We start from the raw sequence: 23,753 nt of genomic DNA, 5'->3' as shown, positions 1-23,753 counted from the left end.
AACACACCTCTAAGATGACCACTGCCTTGCAAAAGAAGCTAAGGGTAAAGGTGATGGACTGGCCAAGCATGACTCCAGATCTAAACCCTATTGACCATTTGTGGGGAATCCTCAAACAGAAGGTGGAGGAGCGCAAGGTCTCTAACATCCATTAGCTCTGTGACATCGTCATGGAGGAGTGGAAGAGCTCTAGTGAACTCCATGCCCAATAGGGTTAAGGCAATGCTGAAAAATAATGGTAGCCACAAAAATAGACACCTTGGGCCTAATTAGGACATTTTCACTTAGGGGTGCACTCACTTTTGTTGCCATTAATGGCTGTGTGTTGAGTTATTTTGAGGGGACAGCAAATTTACACTGTTATACAAGCTGTACACTCACTGCTTTACATTGTAGCAAATTGTCATTTCTTCAGTGTTGTCATATGAAAAGATATAAAATATTTACAAAAATGTGAGGGGTGTACTCACTTTTGTGAGATACTGTGTGTATATATATATATATATATATATATACACACACACACACATACACACACACATACACACACACACACACACACACACATTTTCAAATGACTATATTTTGTTGTTGACCCCATTAAAAGGGGCTACTCATTCAGGGAAAGTTCAGCAAAACTGGCATAGATAAATGGAAACCTGCTGCCAGGCACCATATACTTCAATATTGTTAGTATTCCAAATGGAATATTATGATTGCTCATTAAATTTGTCGTTAAAATCTTTCGGTTTAATAAGGTATGAATTAAAAATATAACATAGGAAATACTTACTGATTTATGTGCCGTCTTTACGTTAAATTTTATTTTTTATATTCTGTATTTTTTTTCAGATTCTCTATTCCCACACAGTTCACACCTTATGAGTAGAAGCTCTTTAGCATAAAATCACTGAGGCCACAACCCCATGAAATCAATAGCAAAGTCTATTTTGAATAAAACTTCAGTTCTCCAATATATGTTTTAATCAATGCTGTAAATACTTGGACACATCAATGACTAATCGCCTGAGAGTGTAATTTTGTCAATAAAAGAGTGACAATGTGTCTGAATTACATTCCAATGTAAGATTCACAGGTCAAAGGACTGTTAACTGCGGGGCTTAAAAAAAATCTACCATTGATTCCAGAAGTAGAAGGTACCAACAGAAGCAGTATTTCATGAAAATGTAATATACATAACCCTACAAATTTTATGGAATGTTTTGAAGTTCAGGGCTAGATTTAACCCTAGGTAACATGGATTGCAGCCCAAGGTGCCATGGCCACTAGGGGGTGGCTCTTTGCCACCCAAGCCATGAAAATTTTTAAATACAAGTGGATGCTGCGCTTTAGGCAATAAATCAAAACACAGTCCAGTGCAAAAAGTCCACCATATAGAGATCGGTGATTTAAACAGTCTCAGCACTATATCTCAAATAAGTGCAATTCTTTAACTCGTGCCACACTTCACCGGTGTGTTCCTCCACCACATGCAAATCACACATACTAACCAAGTCAAGTTCATCGTCCGAAACAGAGAATTCAAAAATAGCCTCAAAATATAACCACCCTCCCATCACAGAGATGCTAGGAATTTCCCACGCCAGGTCAAATCCTCCAGTCAACTTTTGGTTTTTCGGTATATTATAAAGAAAACAAATAGGAGAACTGCATAGTGTAAAACTATAAAGGCAATACTTTTTTTTTTTTTTTTTTTTTAAAGCTTCAAAGCACTTGTAAATATACATGAAAGTACTACATATAATAAACACAGCTGATCCCAGGAATGAGGCTGGGCCACTTCTGTGATGATGTCATGAACAAAGTCCCCGCCCCAGGAAACGCGTAGGGAAGATCCTTTGTTTGATCTTTGGTTAAAGCACAGCACAAAGCAAGCATCCATTTAACAATTTATATCTCTTGGTGTACTTGCAGGTGTAATTGTACCTTCCAGCGATGATCACATTTTTGTTTTCATTAAATCTTTTATGCCTTCCTGCCATTTATCTTTAGGCTCAGTTCTGCAATAACAGTGACTCCAATGTTCCCCTTTGCCTTCAAAGGCATTAATAGAGGCGTCACCACTAATATTGGCTGTTTATCTCACTGCGCAGTTCTTCCCCACCAAGCCCCTCCCACCCCTAGTGTGCAGTGACTGTATCGTACACTGTGCCATGATGGAAGGGGCTGGGTATGTTTGCTGAGAGTATTGGGCAGCTTTTAAGACAGTGTGTGCTCGCCAGCTATCTGTTTTGTTTATCTTCCATAGGGCAGAACCACAGTCTGTGATGTGGGATGCAGCCTGTTAAAGCGGGCTTGCATGGGAAATCATGAAAGTGTTACTAAACCCACAAGAGTAAAATCAGTGTGTATATGCAGTAAAGCATGCGTGTTATACTCACTGTGGAACCAAAGGGGTTAATCCTCTGCATTGTGTAAAAAGGCTGTTTGATCCTCTCCTCCTTTCACAGTCCTCAATACATTTCTGCATAATACAGAGCCAGTGGACAGGCTGCACATGCTCAGTATGGTGTGTATTGCTAGAGAGTATTTTTTCTTGCGAGGGTGCATGTAATCAGCACAGGGCCAATCAGCACTGTCCAGGCAGAGGATCAGAGGTCCTGCATTCAGATAGGACAGTCAGTGCAGCATTAAAATGTCTCCTAAAAGCTTTAACCAGACACTGATAGAAGCCACAGGACTGCTAGATATACTGCTGATAAAAGGTATTAAGCCATTTATATTTACTAAAATAATTTCTGTTCTTTGTACTGTGGGAGACCAGATATAGTGAATGTAGGGTCCTGGGATTAGGAACACTTTAAGTAAGGTACACTGTAAGAGAACACAAGTAAACACTCTTGAGATTAGGGATGAGCCCGCTGTTCGACTCGAACATTTGGGTGTTTGTTTGGTCTAAGACGATCTGAACACATTGGGCTTTGCGGGAAATTCAAGCGCCCCGGAATGCCCCATAATGCACTGCATGATCGCTGTGCATTGCTGTGTGATGATTGGCCAAAGCATGCACCTGACCTGCATGCTTTTGCCAATCACAGCACACTCTGCTGAGAGAGCCATAATTGGCCAAGGGCAGGGTGCCTTTGGCCAATCATGACTCGGGGGACCAAGTCCACTCCCCACACAATATAAGGCTGCTTACATAGCGGCTGTGTGTAGTGTTGTTGGCGTGGACAGAGAGATAGCTTGAATTAGAGTAAGCAGGCAGGTTATTCGATAGATTTAGCATAGACTTTATATTCAGTGTGACTATAATCAGTCAGTGTGTTTGTAAATAAAAAAAAAAAAACATATATAAATATATATTATATATATATATATATATATATATATATATATATATATACACACACACACACACACACACACTGCATTCAGTGTAGCCTGTATACTCTCCAATACACTTCAGGCGGTATACACAGTATATAATACAGTGTAGTGTGGTGTTGTAAAACAAAAAATACATCATGTTTGGAAGGCCACCAAGGAGAGGCAGACAGTCACAGGCCACTAAAAGAGGGCAAGCAGCCTCTGTGTCTACAGTCAACAGTGGTGGACATGGTGCATCCTCTGAATGTGGCACGCGTGTCTTTTTTTTCTGCTGCTGGCCTTGTTATTGAGCCACAACATGCAGTAGAGTTGGTGGAGTGGATAACAAAGCCATCCTCATCCTCTGTCACCCAGGTTTAGAGTAGTTTGCCTTCCAGTGCAGCTGCCAAAGCAGCCTATTCCACCGGCTCCTTGTCCACAGTCGCTCCTTCCATAGGCCCATTATGTACAGAGGAATCCCCAGAATTATGTCCCCACAAGACATATGATGACCTGCCCCGCAGTCCGTTGGCAACAGAACTTGAAAGATCCACATAAATAGAAAAAGGTGGACTTCTCCTTGCTTCTCATCAGGGATTTCCAACCCTACTATACCACCAGCACTCTTAAAAACCTGCACTGAGAGCAATGAAGGTATAGGAATAGGTGACCCAAGTACTTGCAGCCAAACTGCTAGCAGTACACCACCTATTGATTTTAGCAGGCAAATTTCTGTACCCCAGTAGCTGAACCGTAAAAAAAAAAATCAAGTCCCAGCCATCCACATGCTTAGCGTCTAAATGCTAGCTTAGCCAAAATTGTTATATTTTTAATATATTATATATTATATCACAGCAGGGCCTGTTCCTGCACCCAACAAGAATAACTGAGCGCGTACAGTGTTCTGGCACCACCAATGCCTAAGGCCCAATTTATTTTTGTTTTGGTATTTTTGGCATGGGGTTCCCCTTAATATTAATAGCAGACCCAAAGGACCTTTTAATGGAGTGGGGGGGTTAACCCACACTGTCTTTTTTTCAATGATTTTTATCTACATTTCCAGGATCCAACAATACATTACAGCCGCAATCAGTTTTAAATGACATATTTTCCTTTAGAAATGTAATTTTGCTGTGGTACTGTTAAACATGGGAAAGATGCGCTACTTTACAGGCAGACTAAGGAGGTAGCATCATAGAATTGTGTTCGCTGCATACATTCACCCAGCAAACACTGTGCTTGGAAATCATGGGCACGTATAATGGACCCATTGTCCTGTCTATGCCAGTACAGTTAATTTTTCCTAGTTTACCATGAATTGTCCATCTCATGCTTTGATGTATACTGAAATGTAAGTGGTCTGTTTCTAATAAATTTGATATCGATGGCTTTACACTATGTCGAGTCTTCTATAATTCTCTACTTGGATTTATGTACTAATGGAGTGTTGATGAGAGGATTCCACCTTTGACTTTGAAAGGCCCTGTATACCAACACATATTGCTACATCAGTTTCGGTGAGGGTTGGCAGTCGCCTTAGCAACACACAGTCCCATTTGAAGTGGAGTGTCCATATCCAGGTATTGAGACACCATTGCCTTATTGACCCATTTGTTATAAGCCAAGTTGGGTACATATGTTCTGGTAAGCCTCCTTATATTCCATTTGGTAGCAGATTTCTTCGCAGTGGCGATTCTTCCTCTCTGGATGATTGATAATTTTGCGTGATCCAAATTGATCATAACACTAATTTATTCAGTTAAGTTTACCCATGACATTACTTTTTTCTATACAGATTTGTGTTATATTTTGTTTACATGATTTATCTCATATCACCATTTGTGCACATCTATGTATTTATGATTAGTGCTGCACTAATTATCTACAATATGTGACAACTGACCAAAATGATGCAGTTATACCAAGCTTGACTGTGCAAAAAATAGCTTATTCTTTTTGCAATCTGTGGATTCTGAAGTACAGTTTCATATTACAAAATGTGGCTAGAGTCATGTACATCCACCATAGGTTAAAGTTTTTGCACATATTGGAGTGCATCATTTAGGACTTGTTTGAATACATTCAGAGAGATTGTAATATACAGTTGGTCCACCCTTTGCAGCTATAACAGCTTCAACTCTTCTGGGAAGGCTGTTCACAAGGTTTAGGAGTGTGTCTATGGGAATGTTTGACCATTCTTCCAGAAGCGCATTTGTGAGGTCAGGCACTGATGTGGATAGAAGCCCTGGCCCACAGTCTTTGCTCTAATTCATCCCAAAGGTGTTCTATCAGGTTGAGGTCAGGGCTCTGTGCCACCCAGTCAAGTTTTTCTACCCTAAGCTTGTTCATCCATGTCTTAAATGGACTTAGCTTTGTGCATTGGTCCAAATCATTTAGTAAAGGGGGGATTATGGTGTGGGGTTGTTTTTCAGCGGTTTGGCTGGCCTCTTAGTTCCAGTCAAGGGAACTCTTAAGGTGTCAGCATACCAAGACATTTTGAACAATTTAATTCTACCAACTTTGTGGGAACAAGTTTGGGCTCCTTAACCACTTTCAGACCGGACCATTTTGCTGGTAAATGACCAGAGGTCTTTTTACACTTTGGCACTGCGCTGCTTTAACTGGTAATTGCGCGGTCATGCAATGTTGTACCCAAACAAAAATTTGCGTCCTTTTCTTCCCACAAATAGAGCTTTCTTTTGATGGTATTTGATTGCCTCTGCGATTTTTATTTTTTGCGATATAAACGTAAAAAGACCGCAAATTTTGAAAAAAAATGATATTTTCTACTTTTTGTTATTAGAAAAATCCAATAAACTCTATTTTAGTCATACATTTAGGCCAAAATGTATTCAGCCACATGTCTTTGGTAAAAAAAAAGTCAATAATTGTATATTTATTGGTTTGCGCAAAAGTTGTCACATCTACAAACTAAGGTACGTTTTCTGGAATTTACGCAGCTTTTAGTTTACGACTGCCTATCTCATTTCTTGAGGTGCTAAAATGGCAGGGCAGTACAAAACCCCCCCAAATGACCCCATTTTGGAAAGTAGACCCCCTAAGGAAATTGATAAGAGGCATGTTGAGCCCATTGAATATTTTATTTTTTTGCCTCAAGCGATTGAATAATGACAAAAAAAAAAATTTTTTTTTTTTTTACACAAAGTTGTCACTAAATGATATATTGCTCACACATGCTATGGGCGTATGTGAAATGACACCCCAAAATAAATTCTGCTGCTTCTCCTGAGTATGGGGATACCACATATGTGGGACTTTTTGGGAGCCTAGCCGCGTACGGGGCCCCGAAAACCAAGCACCGCCTTCAGGCTTTCTAAGGGCGTAAATTTTTGAGTTCACTTCTCACTACCTATTACAGTTTTGAAGGCCATAAAATGCCAAGATGGCACAAAACCCCCACAAATGACCCCATTTTAGAAAGTAGACACCCCAAGCTATTTGCTGAGAGGCATGTTGAGTCCATGGAATATTTTATATTTTGCCACAAGTTGCGGGAAAATTACAAACTTTTTTTTTTTTTTTTTTTTTTCACAAAGTTGTCACTAAATGATATATTGCTCACGCATGCCATGGGCATATGTGAAATGACACCCCAAAATAAATTCTGCTGCTTCTCCTGAGTATGGGGATACCACATATGTGGGACTTTTTGGGAGCCTAGCCGCGTACGGGGCCCCGAAAACCAAGCACCGCCTTCAGGCTTTCTAAGGGCGTTACAGTTTTGAAGGCCATAAAATGCCAAGATGGCACAAACCCCCCCCAAATGACCCCATTTTGGAAAGTAGACACCCCTAAATTTAGGGGTACACTAGTGAGACTAGGTAATAAATGGCGGGTGCCCTGAAACTATAAAAAAATAACTAACCAACCAGCGTCACCTGTAACAGTTATATGGTGATCACTGGTGAAAGGGTTAACTAGGGGGCAATTAGGGGGCTTTATGCGGTAGTATATGGGGGTCCCTGGCGCTATAAAAAGCTGCAGCGAACCTAAATACCTACCTGCCTAACTAGCGTCACCTGTGACACTAATACAGCGATCAGAAAAACGATCGCTTATTAGGCTGGGTTCACACTGGAGCGATGCGGGAACGCCACGAATGCGCGGCGGGTTCCCGCATCGCATGCCTCCCGGCGGCAGTTCACACTGCCCTATGCGAACTGCTGGGAGTGTCAGTGAAATGTTACTGACACCCCCAGATCAGTTCGCATATCGCAGTGCGATCTGCAAACTCGGATCGCATGGTGTGAACACCCATGCGATCCGATTCTGCTGCGGGCCAAAAAAAGGGTCCCGTGCGAATTTTCGGCGGGTGCGGCGGGTGCGGCGAATGGCTGAACTCGAATCGCACAGAGATCGGATGTGATTTGCACTGCAGTGCGGTGCGAATCACATCCGTTCTCATAAACCGCTGCAATGTGAACCCAGCCTTAGTGACACTGGCGACGGGGGGTGATCATGGGGTTAAACCTTTATTGGGGGGGTTAGGGGGGTACCTTAGAACTAAAGGGGGCTAACCCTAACTGCCCTAACAGTTATTAGTCACAAATGACACCCGCCGGGTGATCAGGGGGTTAAACCTTTATTAGGTAATAAATGGCGGGTGCCCTGAAACTATAAAAAAATAACTAACCAACCAGCGTCACCTGTAACAGTTATATGGTGATCACTGGTGAAAGGGTTAACTAGGGGGCAATCAGGGGGCTTTATGCGGTAGTATATGGGGGTCCCTGGCGCTATAAAAAGCTGCGGCGAACCTAAATACCTACCTGCCTAACTAGCGTCACCTGTGACACTAATACGGCGATCAGAAAAATGATCGCTTATTAGGCTGGGTTCACACTGGAGCGATGCGGGAACGCCACGAATCCGCGGCGGGTTCCCGCATCGCATGCCTCCCGGCGGCAGTTCACACTGCCCTATGCGAACTGCTGGGAGTGTCAGTGAAATGTTACTGACACCCCCAGATCAGTTCGCATATCGCAGTGCGATCTGCAAACTCGGATCGCATGGTGTGAACACCCATGCGATCCGATTCTGCTGCGGGCCAAAAAAAGGGTCCCGTGCGAATTTGCGGCGGGTGCGGCGGGTGCGGCGAATGGCTGAACTCGAATCGCACAGAGATCGGATGTGATTTGCACTGCAGTGCGGTGCGAATCACATTCGTTCTCATAAACCGCTGCAATGTGAACCCAGCCTTAGTGACACTGGCAACGGGGGGTGATCACGGGGTTAAACCTTTATTGGGGGGGTTAGGGGGGTACATTAGAACTAAAGGGGGCTAACTCTAACTGCCCTAACAGTTATTACAGTCACAAATGACACCAATGCAAAAAAAAAAAAAAAAAAAAAAAAAAAATGACATTGGTGTCACTGTGACTGGGGGGCAGGGGTAATTGGGGGGGTGATCGGGGGGTAAAGGGGGGGTGCGAGTGTGCCTGGCATGTTCTACTGTGTGTGTAGAGTGTTGGTGCAACTTACTGATCCGCTCTCCTCCGTGTCGGAACGAAAAATACCGACACGGAGGAGAGAATACATCACTTCCTCTCCTGTGTTTACATTACAGGAGAGGAAGTGATGTCACCGGGGATTTCTATTCGTCGGGAGCGATCGCGAGGGGGTGGCCATGAATGAATGGCCGTCCCCTCGTCCGGGATCGCTCCCGAACGAATACCGACTGCCGCAGGCACCGGGCGGGGGCCCCATCGGGCCCCCGACCCGCGGGAGGCAAGGGACGTACATGTATGTCCTTATGCCTGCCCGTGCCATTGTACCGACGTACATCGGCGTGCGGCGGTCGGCAACTGGTTAAGGTTCCAACAGGACTGTGTCCTGACCTCAACCCGATAGAACACCTTTGGGATGAATTTATGTTGGAGACTGCAACACAGGCCTTCTCGTCCACATCAGTGCCTGACCAAACAAACGTGCGTCTGGAAAAATGGTCAAACATTCCCATAGACACACTCATCAACCCTGTGGACAGCCTTCCCAGAAGACTTGAAGATCTTATAGTTGCAAAGGGTGGGCCAACTCAATATTTAACCCTACAGACCAAGACTGGGAAGCCATTAAAGGTCATGTGTGTTCTGGATTTATCCCGAGATAACCCTTGAAAGGTATAACTAAGAGCGCTATGCCTCTCATAATACTGGGGGGTTATTGAGGAGGGCAGTTGGTGGTGATCCCACCTTCTCACATACCCCCCCTATGGTGCCACCCTCACCCCCCTCCCCCAATCTGTTTTCTCTCTTGCACTTATTTTCCTTGTCCTTCCTCTTCGCTTTCTTTTTGTTTTAGTCCGAATTTCTCAAAACAGGGAATGGAGTCATAGGCCGGCGTGGTGGTCGGGCGCCACTCCTACTCCCCTTATGCCTTCTATTACCTCTAGAAGCTACAATGAGTACTCGGATTTGAAATATTCCATTTCAACAAAGCATCAAGCTGGCCGGCAGCACACCGTACTACATCTCCTTCAACAGTTTATTGCTTACCAATAAAGGTTCTCATGTGTGGCCTTCCTACCAATGACGCTTAGAGGCAGTAGATTTTGCTTTCCAGCTACAGGTACATTAAACCCTATGCCACCCCTATGTTGGAACCATGCACTTGTATCTTTCCTATGTGTTTTATGGTGCCGATTGTATTATGTACCGTTTATAAAAAAGTTTCAATAAAAAGGTTTATTAAAAAAAAAGAAAAAAAAAAGGAAGGTCATGTGTGTGTGTGTGTGTGTGTGTGTGTGTGTGTGTGTGTATATAAAGGCAGATGACCTTATAATATAGTGTAGATCCACGTACATGCGGTACTATTCTTCTATCATAGCTTGGGGAAATCCAGGTTTTGATTTTGAATATTTTATATGAGAGCAGTTATGACATTATCTAATTGCTGTGATTTTGTTAGATAAATAATACTCATGTGATTCATTAGGGAAATGTCCTATTTTTTACAGGTACTTATAGAATACCGTCAATTTACGCAGAGCTTTTACATAAATATTGTATATTCACATCAGTGGATGGACTGGTGTCTTTATTCAACCTTACTAACTATGAAACTATCAGTCCCTGCCCTCAAGGAGCTTACAGTCCAAGGTCCTTAACTCACATTCATACATTAGGGGCAATTTAGTCACTTAACCTACCAGCAGGTCTTTGGAGTGCTGGAGGAAACCGGAGTAACTAAAGGAAATCCACACACGGGCACAGGGAGAACATGTAAACTCCAGACTGGTAAGCCTGTGGGGCAGATCTGAACCGATGACCTGAGTACTGTAAGTCGGAAGTGCTAAACACTTAACCACTGTGTATGCAACGAGTTTGTAAATCAAGCAAAAAATATACAGTAGTTACCCCTTTTTTCACCCGTTTGGTACAGCTTCCATCTCCAGGTCAGGACAACTTTGCAGAATTACTTTGTGTTGACTCAGATTCCCCTTATATATTAACGGTGTACTGTCTTCCCTCCATTTTGTAAAGTGTTATGCAAATGTTTGGGCGCTAATCCTGAACAATTCACAATGTGGTCCAAAGTTTAATATTATTGTAACGGCAACAGGAACATCCAACTGGCTGCAGCTTGGTCAAGTGTGTTTGTTAGGCTACTTTGACACTGGTTTTCATCAAAACTGTCTGTAAAACACCTATGCATTAATAGAACTTTTTTTTTGGTGCGGCTTTTAAAAGGACGTGGCTCAAAAACCTTTAAGAAGTGCATTCTAGAGGCTGGTCCCATTCTTTAAAACGGGGAGGAGGATTTTTTTTTTTTTTTTTTTTTAAACTTGCCACACCAGAAGAGCACCTCCCCAGTGTGAACAAATAAAATTTAAAGGGAAGCATTTTTTTCGTAAAATTTTCATGTTTTTTTTTTTATGCAAAAGTGCTTCAAAAACTCCTCAGTGTGGAAGCAGCCTAAAATCATTAAACAGTGAAAGTGTAACTATACCAATAATGCACAGTATAAGTAACTGCTGGTACTGATGACCCAAAAAGAGGACATATACGAATATTTCAATGCAAAGTTAAAGGTGTCAGTCAATATTAGTTCACCTTTTCATTTTTTTCTGAAAAGGTAAACTAACCCTTTAAATTCAATTTATCTTGCATGCACTGCATGTGCAAGGGAAAGGTATTCCTTTACCTTGCACTGGGGGTCTGGGCCTGAGGTTTCACCCTTTCATTCCCCTAGTCGAGGAAAGGCTAATGATTGAAGGAAGAACTGGTCTTACAATCAAAACACTGATAAGAGGTCCCTTATGTCTTGTCCCTTGCAGAGGTCCTAAGAATCAAAGCTAGCGAACATCTCAAGAAGACAACGGCCTGCATAGAAAACTTGACATGGTAACATTTATTTAGGGTTTACAATATTTTACTAGAATTGTAAGATTACTATATAAAAAGTACAAGAATATAATGGTGCTATGTGTTTTGTTCTCATATACACGTACATTGGGTTTATTGCACATTTTAATATTTATAAAATAGTATTTACTTTGGTGAAAAAATAACTCCCATTTTTACACTTCTCAGGATCAGCTTTTCAGTTAAAATAGGAATGTGTATTTCTGGAGAAATTTAGTAAACATATTAAATATCCATCACCTATTCTTGGCAAACACAACTTACGACACAAGTCATGACCCCATGAACCTTAGTTTTAGATTTCTCCAATTCTTTACATTTAGCAGACATGAGAACAAGGTTAGAGCTACTTGAAATATATTGCAGGATCCAGCCCAACATCGTAAGCCAAAATACTATAACGGAGAAGATGCATCTTATGAATTTGGTCTCACAATCTTCATTGAAATGTAACCCTAGATAAAAACAAATATATGGAAATATCACTATGATGTACAAACCTTACAAATATACCCTACCAGCATAAATCTGAAAACTTTAAAATACAAAATTTGGAAAACAATGGTTATTTGTGCGACTAAAAGAAATCTGAAAAAAATAAATAGGGTTTATGCCAAATATTGGCACAAATGTCTTGCCAATTATTACCACTACAACGAAAGAGAATGATAAAATTTGTAGAATTATTTCCAATTCTTAGATTGGCCAATATTTATAACAAATTAAAACCAGTTTAAAATGTATTAGATATGCAAGCTGGGGGAATATGCAGATACATCCTATATCATTTATGACAACCAACTAATGAAACACAAACAAAATACATGAGGTAATAAAAGCAATCGGTTATTAAAAAAACTGGGGTTGAATCTGGGGTTGATCTGAAAGATCTTAAAAAACAAAAACAAAAAAAAAAAAAAAACACACACTTACGGGCAATGAATACAAGAACACGCCAACGAAGAGCAGAACAAGCAGCAGTATGATGATGCCAATGAAGATCCATTTGAACCTGCGCCACACAATAAATTTCATTGTCTTGCAAGGATTTGTGAACCAAAGGAAGGATGTTTCTGGTCGGCTGCATTTTGAAAGAAACAATATTAATCAAACCAGCAGAGGAAAAAAGACTTGTGCTTTAAGCCTAGGAAGATAATGTGATTCAATTAATAATTAACTGTGTGAGATAAAAAAAAAAAAAAGAAGGAGAGAAAGCTAGTTAGAAAAGGGGAAGAAAAGAAATAGAAACGATAGGAGGTCCAAGAAGACGGGAAGGTGAGAGAATCAGAATGGGCAGTCTAATGACCGCTATGTGTGAGCTGGCACAGGATTCCAGGTTAATATGGGCACTCCGATACCAGTGATTAAGAAGAAAAATGGCTTACTTTGGTGGATCTAACTTTGGGTTCATGTTGGGTTCATCACGGCCCTTGCCAGCTGGCCTTTCTTCTGCCTCTTTCTCATTCAGGATTTCCAGAGTCAGCTCAAGTTTTCCCTTTTGGCAAAAGAAAACAGGTTCATGACATCTCACTAAACACCGTGTTCTGCTTGTTTAGGAAAATAATAATGCATTCTGAGTCTAAAGCAGAAAAGAAAATCTCTCACTGTTCAGTCAGTGTGTGAAAGCAAGTAGGGCGGATAAAATGACAACAATACTAATGACACCTCAAGTGGCTTAAACTGCTGCCCTCAATTAAGAGTGGTGAAATCTTGTAAACAGCAGCACAGTTGCATTGCCCTGAATGGAGAACCACCAAAAAAAAGAAACTGAGTTTGTTAGAAGGTAAGAGATTCTTCCAGAGTTATTCTTTTCATTTTTACTTAGCACAACTTCTAATGAAGAAAAACTTGCAATAATAAAACATAATAGACTGTATAAAAAAAAGCTTGCAATTAAGGGCAGATGGAACACATAAGCTGTCCACACACAACGTCATGATGAATTGACCAAGGTGCCAGGTCCAAAGAAAACATAGCGTTACACACATCTAAGACACTCTCAAAGAAAATAATCTTTGGCACCAAGCCTATCCTTCAGGCTTTTTATAACAAGTGAAGCTGCTGTGGTATGATCTATGTACATTGTTATTATATTACTGCCTTTATCATCTAAAACAATATCCAGCACCTTAAAAAATTCAGTTTTTCAGCCTCCTAATCAAAGATCTGTACCATGCAGATACATGAAGTCATTGTGCGTATAATGTCTCAGCTGCTATACCGTATATGTAGGCATGTGGTGGTTGAGTAGGCTCTGCCAATACATTGAAGGGACTTTCTACTTCAAACACTTCAGCTCCGGAAGATCTACCCCCCCCCCCCCCCCTTCCTGACCAGACCATTTTTTGCAATACAGCACTGCATTGCTTTAACTGATAATTGTGTGGACGTGCAACGCTGTACCCAAATAAAATTGAATTATAGAAATCCACCTAAGTAGACCCAAAGGTTGCCAACATCCCGGTATAAGGAATAATACGTAAAGAGTACCCCCCAACGAAAGTACTATGGGACTTTAAAGGCAACTGACAAATATCAGAATATGAGAAAATAGAAAATGTATTTATATAAAAAAAGGTGTGGTGCATACATCACCATAAATACAAATACATAAAAACAATGAGCAGAATAGGATCCTTTCTTCAGGGGCATTCCATGTGAAGTATTACTGCTATAGAACATTCAATCCAAAGTTGGGTCTGTGCTATGAATACCACCTAGTCCAGAGCAAAAAAGAAAACGGGCTCAAATGTTACAGGGAAACTTTAAAAGCTGTGAGACCTATGAACCTGTGACGGTAATTATTTCAGTTGGAGTGTTCAGAGACATCAGGTGAGTTGAATAGGTGGAAGGCCATTTTTCCAAATCGCAGACAAATGATAATGCTAATTTTATTGGTAGTATTATCAGATGCCGCAAGGAATCTGATACTACCCCCCCCCCCCCCCCCACAAATAGAGTTTTCTTTTGGTGGTATTTGATCAGCTCTAAGGTTTTTATTTTTTGCACTAGAAACAAAGAATGACCGACAATTTTGAAAAAAAAAAAAAACACCCAAGTAAAAAAAAAAATCATCTAAATTTCTTCATTAATTTAGGCCAATATGTATTCTGATACATATTTTTTGAAGAAAAACAAAAGCCCAATAAGCGTATACTGATTGATTTATGCAATAATAGCGTCTACAAACTATGGGATATTGTTTATTTTTTTACTAGTAATAGCGGCGATCAATGACTGATAATGGGACTGCAATATTGCGGCAGACAAAAATCGGACACTGGACACTTTTTTGGGGACCAGGGACATTACTAGTGATCAGTGCTAAAAATACGCACTGTCACTGTACTAATGACACTGGCAAGAAAGGAGTCATCATGGGCATCAAAGGGTTAAATGTGTGCCTATGGAGAGTTTACTATCTGGGGGAGAGGTGCTTTTACTACTTGAAGACATGGATCAGTGTTCCTGCTTCACAGGAACACAGGATCCATGTCTTCTGTACTCGGGGAATGTCAGCTTTGTTTACACCTGTCAGAGTACAAAACGATCGGGTCTGCGGGCCCTGCTGATCTGCTCCCACTGTTTAAAATCACATTAGGGGGAGTCGCCAGCAGGGCATGCTTGCGACCAAAACCTGGAAGTGCAGAATCATGTATATATACACTGACTGTTGCAGCATAACAGATTCTTTAACTCTCGCACATCCCTCGGCAGCAGAACACTAAATTTGTTTACTTAACGTGGAGCTAAAGTCCTATTTTAAAAATTTTAAGCAGGCAGACTGTTTATTGCAGAACATGCAATGTCTCTTCTGCAATAAAATAAACATACCTGCTTCCTCCCAGTCTTCCTTATAATGTACACTGAGTTGCGCATGCCCAGCTCACTATACACTTCAGCGTGCTAGGATGACTTAAAGCTGAGCTATGCTTACCTTTTCTCCAGTGCCTCAGAGCACCCCGCTGGCTGTTGACATCTTCAGCCTTGCAGCTTCTGGGTATAGATCCTCGAGCCAGGATGTCATCACAACCATGCATGTGCAGGGGCTCGCATGCTACAGATAAGCAGGTCTCTTCTGCATTAAAAATCCTGTCTTTGCTCCTTCCTGCCTGGTTGATATTGACCAAACTGGCTTCATGCCAAGGGAAATCTACTGAATCTCTGTTTTTACACACATCTACAGATTTCCCATAAGCTGACTGGGACCAACGCGGTGGTCTCCCTACTTATGGCCAAAGCCTTTGACTCTGTTGAAATGATAATAGCATTAGAGCGCAGAGGCGTAACTAGAACCTTCAGGGCCCCAGTGCAAGAAACCATGGAGGGCCCCCCTGACCTCCAGCCAGGGCTCTTCCCACTGATCCCGGGGGCAGCAGGACCTGGATAGGAGGGGGAACAAATCCCCTCCATTTTCCTCCTGCAGTCACTTAATGCCTATCAGAGGGACAGGAGGAGAAGCAGACTTTTAGTGGCTGCAGAAGAAAAATTGAGGGGATTTGTTCCTCTAAACGCCCCCCCTCCCCCATCCAGGTGTTCAGTGGCAATTATGACCCCTGTAGTTACGCCCCTGGGATGAGTGCCAGTGGTGGTGGCGGGGGATGGGATTATTGGCAGCAGTGGTGGTTGAGGAGTGATAGGATCAGTGGTATCCGTGGTGGGGGATGGGATGAGTGCCAGTGGTGAGGGAGAGATGGGATGAGTGGCAGCAGTGGTGGTTGGGATGGGATCAGTAGTAGCGGTGGTGGTGGGGGAATGGGATGAGTGGCAGTGATGAGGGGGGATGGGATCAGTGGCAAGGGTTGTGGTTGGGGGGTGGGATCAGTGATAGAGGGGGTTGAATGGGATGAGTGGCAGATGTGGTGGTGGGAATGGGATCAGTGGAAAGGGTGATGGTTGGAGGGGGGTGGAATGGGATGAGTGGCAGTGGTGGTGGGAGGATGGGATCTGTGGTGAGGGTGGTGGTTGGGGGGGTGGGATGGGATGAGTGGTGGGGAAGGGAATGGTATCAGTGGCAAGGATGGTGGTTGCAGAATGGGATCAGTGGCAGCAGCGGTCATGGTGTGGTGGATCAGTGGTGGTGTGGGGGGTATTAGTGGTGGTGTTGTGGGAGGAGGGGGAATCAGTGGCAGTAGTGTTGGTGTGTGGGGGGTATCAGTGGCAGTAGTGGTGGTGTGTGGGGGGGTATCAGTGGCAGTAGTGGTGGTGTGTGGGGGGTATCAGTGGCAGTAGTGGTGGTGTGTGGGGGGTATCAGTGGCAGTAGTGGTGGTGTGTGTGTGGGGCATCAGTGGCAGTAGTGGTAGTGTGGGGGGTGTCAGTGGCATTTGTGGTGGTGTGGGGGGGTATCAGTGGCAGTAATGGTGGTGTGGGGGGTATCAGTGGCAGTAATGGTGGTGTGTGGGGGGGTATCAGTGGCAGTAATGGTGGTGTGGGGGGTATCAGTGGCAGTAATGGTGGTGTGTGGGGGGTATCAGTGGCAGTAGTGGTGGTGTGTGGGGAGGTATCAGTGGCAGTAGCGGTGGTGTGGGGGGTATCAGTGGCAGCTGTGGTGGTGTGGGGGTATCAGTGGCAGTAGTGGTGGTGTGGGGGGTATCGGTGGCAGTAGCGGTGGTGTGGGGGTATCAGTGGCAGTTGTGGTGGTGTGGGGGTATCAGTGGCAGTAGTGGTGGTAGTAGCGGTGGTGTGGGGGTATCAGTGGCAGTTGTGGTGGTGTGGGGGTATCAGTGGCAGTAGTGGTGGTGTGGGGGGTATCGGTGGCAGTAGCGGTGGTGTGGGGGTATCAGTGGCAGTTGTGGTGGTGTGGGGGTATCAGTGGCAGTAGTGGTGGTGTGTGGGGGGTATCAGTGGCAGTTGTGGTGGTGTGGGGGGTATCAGTGGCAGTAATGGTGGTGTGGGGGGGTATCAGTGGCAGTAATGGTGGTGTGGGGGGGGTATCAGTGGCAGTAGCGGTGGTGTGGGGGTGTATCAGTGGCAGTAGCGGTGGTGTGGGGGTATCAGTGGCAGTTGTGGTGGTGTGGGGGGTATCAGTGGCAGTAATGGTGGTGTGGGGGGTATCAGTGGCAGTAATGGTGGTGTGGGGAGTATCATGGGCAGTAATGGTGGTGTGGGGGGTATTAGTGGCAGTAGCGGTGGTGTGGGGGGTATCAGTGGCAGTTGTGGTGGTGTGGGGGGTATCAGTGGCAGTAATGGTGGTGTGGAGGGTATCATGGGCAGTAGTGGTGTGGAGGGGGTATCAGTGGCAGTAGCGGTGGTGTGGGGGTATCAGTGACAGTTGTGGTGGTGTGGGGGGTATCAGTGGCAGTAATGGTGGTGTGGGGGGTATCAGTGGCAGTAATGGTGGTGTGGGGAGTATCATGGGCAGTAATGGTGGTGTGGGGGATATTAGTGGCAGTAGCGGTGGTGTGGGGGGTATCAGTGGCAGTAATGGTGGTGTGGAGGGTATCATGGGCAGTAGTGGTGTGGAGGGGGTATCAGTGGCAGTAGCGGTGGTGTGGGGGTATCAGTGGCAGTTGTGGTGGTGTGGGGGGTATCAGTGGCAGTAATGGTGGTGTGGGGGGTATCAGTGGCAGTAATGGTGGTGTGGGGAGTATCAGTGGCAGTAATGGTGGTGTGGGGAGTATCAGTGGCAGTAATGGTGGTGTGGGGGGTATTAGTGGCAGTAGCGGTGGTGTGGGGGGTATCAGTGGCAGTTGTGGTGGTGTGGGGGGTATTAGTGGCAGTAGCGGTGGTGTGGGGGGTATCAGTGGCAGTTGTGGTGGTGTGGGGGGTATCAGTGGCAGTAATGGTGGTGTGGGGGGTATCAGTGGCAGTAATGGTGGTGTGGAGGGTATTATGGGCAGTAGTGGTGTGGAGGGGGTATCAGTGGCAGTGTTGTTATTAAGCGATGGGTGCCACTCACTTGCAGATAACTTCGTTCCTCCTCCGTGCTTGGTCTTGGGTGAGCAGAGAGGCTGGGCAGAGCCTGTGAGTGAAGGTGTGGCCTGAGAAGATGGGCGGAGCGGGAGGGGGGACAGAGAAGATGGGCGGAGACTGTGCGCACAGAGGAGATGGGCGAAGCGGGCGGGGACTGTCCCCGTGAGTGCGGGAGCAGAGGATGGGTGGAGAGAATGGGCGGGGAGGATGGGCGGAGCAGCCGGAAAGGATGGGCGGGGCTTACAGGACTCTCCGTGTAAATTACTATATTCCGGGCGGCGGGCCCCCCTACAATGGCGGAACTCAAGGGCCCAGTTGCAGATGCGACTGGTGCGACCCTGATAATTCCGCCACTGTTAGAGCGTATGGGTTTTGGGCCACACTATCACAAATAGGTCTCATTACTGTACAGTAAACCCTCGGATGGCATTGAAAATAGGGTCCTCAATAGCTCACTTTCACTATTGGCAGAGATACACTACAGGGATGCCCACTGTCCTTATTCTGGTTCCCACCGATGATTGAGCCGTTGGCGCCACGCTCCTCCCCTGAAGTGGGTGCATTAGAAGTTGGCTTCATTAGAGAATGCCTTGCGCTTTATGCAGAAGACTTATTGTTTTTGAAATATCCAGGTCCGTCCCTCTGTGCGGTTTTCCATATTTTGGATACATTCATGGTTTTCTTGGGCCTGCAGATGAATTGGGATAAATCGACCATACTCCCATAAAAGACAGTGGCATGGAGGCCGCCTTTGACGCTACAATGCAGTTGCAGTGGGTCTCCCAGTTCACATATCTTAGGGCCAAGTTTCGGCGAGAGTCACTGTTATGCACTGAACCGCCAACCACTGCTGGACTTTCTTAAAAGGAAGATTGAGTCCTGGAAGTACCATCCATTGTCAGTGCTGGGGCACATGAAGCTCCTCAAAATGAAGGTCCTTCCTATATTTCTTTACTTTCTCCGCAATTCCCGTTTGGGTTCCACATTTTTTTTTGTACGGTGCACAGCTTTTACAGCTCATTCACATGGAAGCTTTCTCCTCCTATAATTGGCCTTGGGGTTCTGCAGGAACCCCTCGACCAGTACAAATATTTTTTTGCAGAACAAGGTTTTTTTTTACATAGATGGCTTCTTGGGTATGACGGGGACTCCGCCACAGTGTTAGAGGCAGCGTTGTTGGGCTCTTATGAAAGCCTGTGCCTTCTTTTACATAGAGGTTTGGAGGCCAATTTTACACTGATGTTAACAATGTGTGAGCCACACTCAAAGCATGGGACTGTATTCAAGCCATGCTGAAGCCTGCCTCCGACTCCTCGCTGGCCTCCCTTTCAATTCCTTACTATGCCAGAACCCATTATATGGGCAACCAAAGGGATTAAAACATTAGGAGCTTATTACTAGAGGAGGGGTGAACTATTGTCCTTTTCAGACCTCAAACACAAGTTTAATCTACCCAATCCTTACCTCTTTAGATACCTACAGTTGTGACATGCTTTTACCTCCCAATTGTTGTACTTTTTTTTGTGTGTGTGATGTATTGAGCCCTGCACGGCGAACAACTTTGTTTTCTTGTTAATTTATACATAACCAATAAAAAGAAATGTAAAAAAACCAAAAAAACAAAAAACCTGTCTTTCCACATTACACAGAATATAGTTTCCAAGAGAAAAACATGTATAATAATAATATTTATAATAATATTTTCATGCCTTTTGATGCACTGGGGAAGTCCAATTGGGTCTCTATCAAAGGTCACATTCTGCTAAAAGCAAAACTCCTTCGTTCTATAATCACTCTCACCTGTTGTAAGAGTACAAAAATCTGTACAAAAACACACAGGTGGTTTTGCTTAAAGGATATCCCATAACATGTCGGGGTATAACATGGAACGGATGATCAGGGAGAAGGGGGCCAGTGCATCTGTAACAACAGCTATCAAGGGATCTTCTCCCCCCTGCTAGATGTCACACAAAAACGTGACCGTGCAGGGCTTCACCCACCCAGCAGTTTCATTCAGTGTTCTGTGAATAGGAAAACTACAAGTTCGACAACATTTCCGGTTGTCGGCTTGTAGTTCTCCTCAATGAACAACCATGGATACAGGCTTTCCAGCTGTCGGCTTGTAGTTCTCAATGAACAACCACAGCACTGTTGAGCGCTGTGGTGGTTCAACTCATGCTTCCTGTCACAGGGCAACTGCCTGGCCGTATCAGAGGTCCGGCCAGACAGATACACAGACAGACCTGTAAAGCATTGAGCCCACAAACAGCAGATCGTCTGTGTAATGCCACAGTTGTGCAGACTATTAAAAAAAAAATTAAAAAAAATAATAATTAGTCTAATATACGCAAAAAAAGTGAATAAAAAAAAAAAAAAAAAAAAGTTTAACATATCCTTTAAATCAGGGATATGCAATTAGCGGACCTCCAGCTGTTGCCAAACTACAACTCCCATGAGGCATAGCAAGAATCTGACAGCCACAAGCATGACACCCAGAGGCAGAGGCATGATGGGAATTGTAGTTTTGCAACAGCTGGAGGTCCGCTAATTGCATATCCCTGCTTTAAATGGTGAAAAAAAACCTGGCTTCTTTGAGTGCAAGGAAAAACAGGGGCGACCTACAGCTCATTGCAGCAGTTTGTCAAAATCAATGACATTCTGAAATATGGAGGTGGTTGTGCATTATTTCGAGCAGTATGCACATTTACTGCTGAATTTATTCGACTGAGACTTATGCCCTGAAAGCAGGAATTCTGCAAAAACGGCCCATATGTATGTCTATATATTCAAATACAGACAAGACAAGTGAAAAGACATATGGATTAGGCCCTGTATGAATGGAATGAGTTTGAGATGCTTCTGAGATCACCCAGAATTTAACAGATGCACTTGACCTAATTGAAGCTGGTTTTGCATTCCCATAGATGTCTATGGAAATGCAAAATCTGCTTGAAGCAAACAAAAGCCCATTGCCACAAGACCTTTTGTAAAAATTAGAGTATGCTCTTATAGTTGTACTGCTAATAGAATCCATGAGTATACTTACTGCCAAAATACGATTTCCATCCTTCTCAGCATAACACGGCCACCAGCCTTTCATGGACTTCTGTTCAAACAAAGAAGCCACTTTGGAATGTCTGGCAAGATCAACCATTTCTAAATTGCATTTTTCTGCGGTTTTAGTTGGAATTAAGGCCCGGTGTAAATCAATTTCAACAAAACCTACAGAGGAAAAGAAAAAAGGCACCATGTAAATAGAATTTTATTGTCCACTGAACTGTAAGTTCTAATTGGCAAGTATGTTTTATTGTGGCTAACCTCTACAATCTGCAAAATTATCTCAAGTCATGAGAGTATAATCGGATGGGTGGAACATACGTGCTCCACTTATTGTATTCACATCAAATCCTCCACCCAAAGTCTAAAATCAAAATTCTCACTCAACCAGCTTCTTTTGCTGGCCACACAAGGCCAGATGTCTGCACAAACTGATGATCGATCAGATACTCTCCAAGCTATATCCAACTCTCTCTTAGCAACCCATAATGGCTTCCATGTTTTCCTTATGACTCAAGCAATTACATAGTTTGCAAATGTGGAATTGGAGGACTGCATTGGGTTCAATGCCTACAGTGCAGCTACTTAAAATGTATACGTAATTTTGGTTCCGTGAAAAAGGGGGGTTGGCTATTCTTAATAGCTGTAATTCCTAAACTCTTCCTCTGATTTGGATGTACATACTCTCAAATTAAACCTGATATTGTGCACATTCAGACCATATTCATTGTAGAACTATAGCTTGAATGTGTTTAGGTAAATAAGTGAAAAAAAAAACTAAAATTGTGCATGTGTCCAAATAATATATTATTATACAGTATATACATAGCAGGTCTCCAGACCTAAATCCTATTGAGAATCTGTAGGGCATCCTCAAACAGAAGGAGTAGGAGCGCAAGATCTCCAACATCCACCAGCTCTGTGATGACCAACAGCTCTGTGATGTCGTCATGGAGTGGAAGAGGACTCCAGTGGCAACCTGTAAAGCTCTGGTGGACTCCTTGCCCAAGAGAAAAAATATTCACACTTTGGGCCCAATTTGGGCATTTTCACTTTAGGGATGTACTCACTTTTGTTGCCAGCCGTTTAGACATTAATGTGTTGTTTTGAGGGGACAGCAAATTTACACTGTTATACATGCTGTACACTCACTACTTTACATAGTAGCAAAGTGTAATTTCTTCAGTATTGTCACATGAAAAGATATACTATATTTACAAAAATGTGAGGGATGTACTCACTTATAGATATAGATTTCAAATATACACACGCAAACACAACATTTTTTTTTTGCCTTGACATATGCAGTAAGCATGTGTGCATGCAGAAATATATTTAGTGCCCAGGAGGGGATTAGGCAACATAGGTAACAAAGTGTTGTAAGCAAGCTTGCAGGATTGATCAAGTACAGTGCCTTGCAAAAGTATTCACTCCCCTTGGCTTTTTACCCATTTTGTTACATTACAACCTTTAGTTCAATGTTTTGTTAATCTGAATTATATGTGATGGATCAGAAAACAATAGTCTAAGTTGGTAAAGTAAAATTAGAAAAGTATATACATAAAACTATTTTTCAGAAATAAAAAAAAAAACTGATAATTGGCATGTGCGTATGTATTCGGCCCCTTTGTTATGAAGCCCATAAAAAGCTCTGGTGCAACCAATTACCTTCAGAAGTCACATAATTAGTGAAATGATGTCCACCTGTGTGCAATCTGCCACATTATCCTTCATTACATATACCACACCTTTGAAAGGCCCCAGAGGTTGCAACACCTAAGCACAAGGCACCACTAATCAAACACTGCCATGAAGACCAAGGAACTCTCTAAACAAGGGACAATTTTTTTTGAGACGTACGAGTCAGGGTTAGGTTATTAACCAGTTCCCGACCAGCGCACACCGATGTACGTCGGCAGAATGGCACGGGCAGGCATATTGGCGTACAGGTACATCCATACCCGCGATAGTCTCACAGGGCTGCTGAATGGAGGAAATGCCACATAAACAGCATTTCCCCATTCTGCCTAGCAACTAGTAACGCTGATCTCTGCTCCATGTGATTGGAG

General features: G+C 43.5%; 1 protein-coding gene across 5 annotated transcripts in view; it reads right to left on the bottom strand.

The window, feature by feature from the left end:
- Positions 1-11,675: 11,675 nt before the first annotated feature.
- MYOF (myoferlin) overlaps positions 11,676-23,753 on the bottom strand; it is a 229,345-nt gene continuing 217,267 nt past the window's right edge. For all 5 annotated transcript variants that reach the window (XM_077455200.1, XM_077455202.1, XM_077455203.1 and 2 more), the window contains 4 exons: positions 21,674-21,849; positions 13,100-13,209; positions 12,648-12,795; positions 11,676-12,169 (listed from right to left, as the gene is read on the bottom strand). In XM_077455200.1, coding sequence (XP_077311326.1) covers positions 12,131-12,169; positions 12,648-12,795; positions 13,100-13,209; positions 21,674-21,849 — 473 coding nt within the window. In that variant the 3' untranslated portion in view covers positions 11,676-12,130. The remainder of the gene's footprint in view (positions 12,170-12,647; positions 12,796-13,099; positions 13,210-21,673; positions 21,850-23,753) is intronic.

The sequence above is a fragment of the Lithobates pipiens genome, unplaced genomic scaffold (assembly GCF_037356315.1).
Source record: "Lithobates pipiens isolate NorthernLeopardFrog02 unplaced genomic scaffold, aLitPip1_a1.2 Scaffold_25, whole genome shotgun sequence".
NCBI classification, from domain to species: domain Eukaryota; kingdom Metazoa; phylum Chordata; class Amphibia; order Anura; family Ranidae; genus Lithobates; species Lithobates pipiens.
The sequence above is the reverse complement of the archived record's forward strand: the minus strand, read 5'-3'. Positions and strand labels throughout refer to the sequence as shown.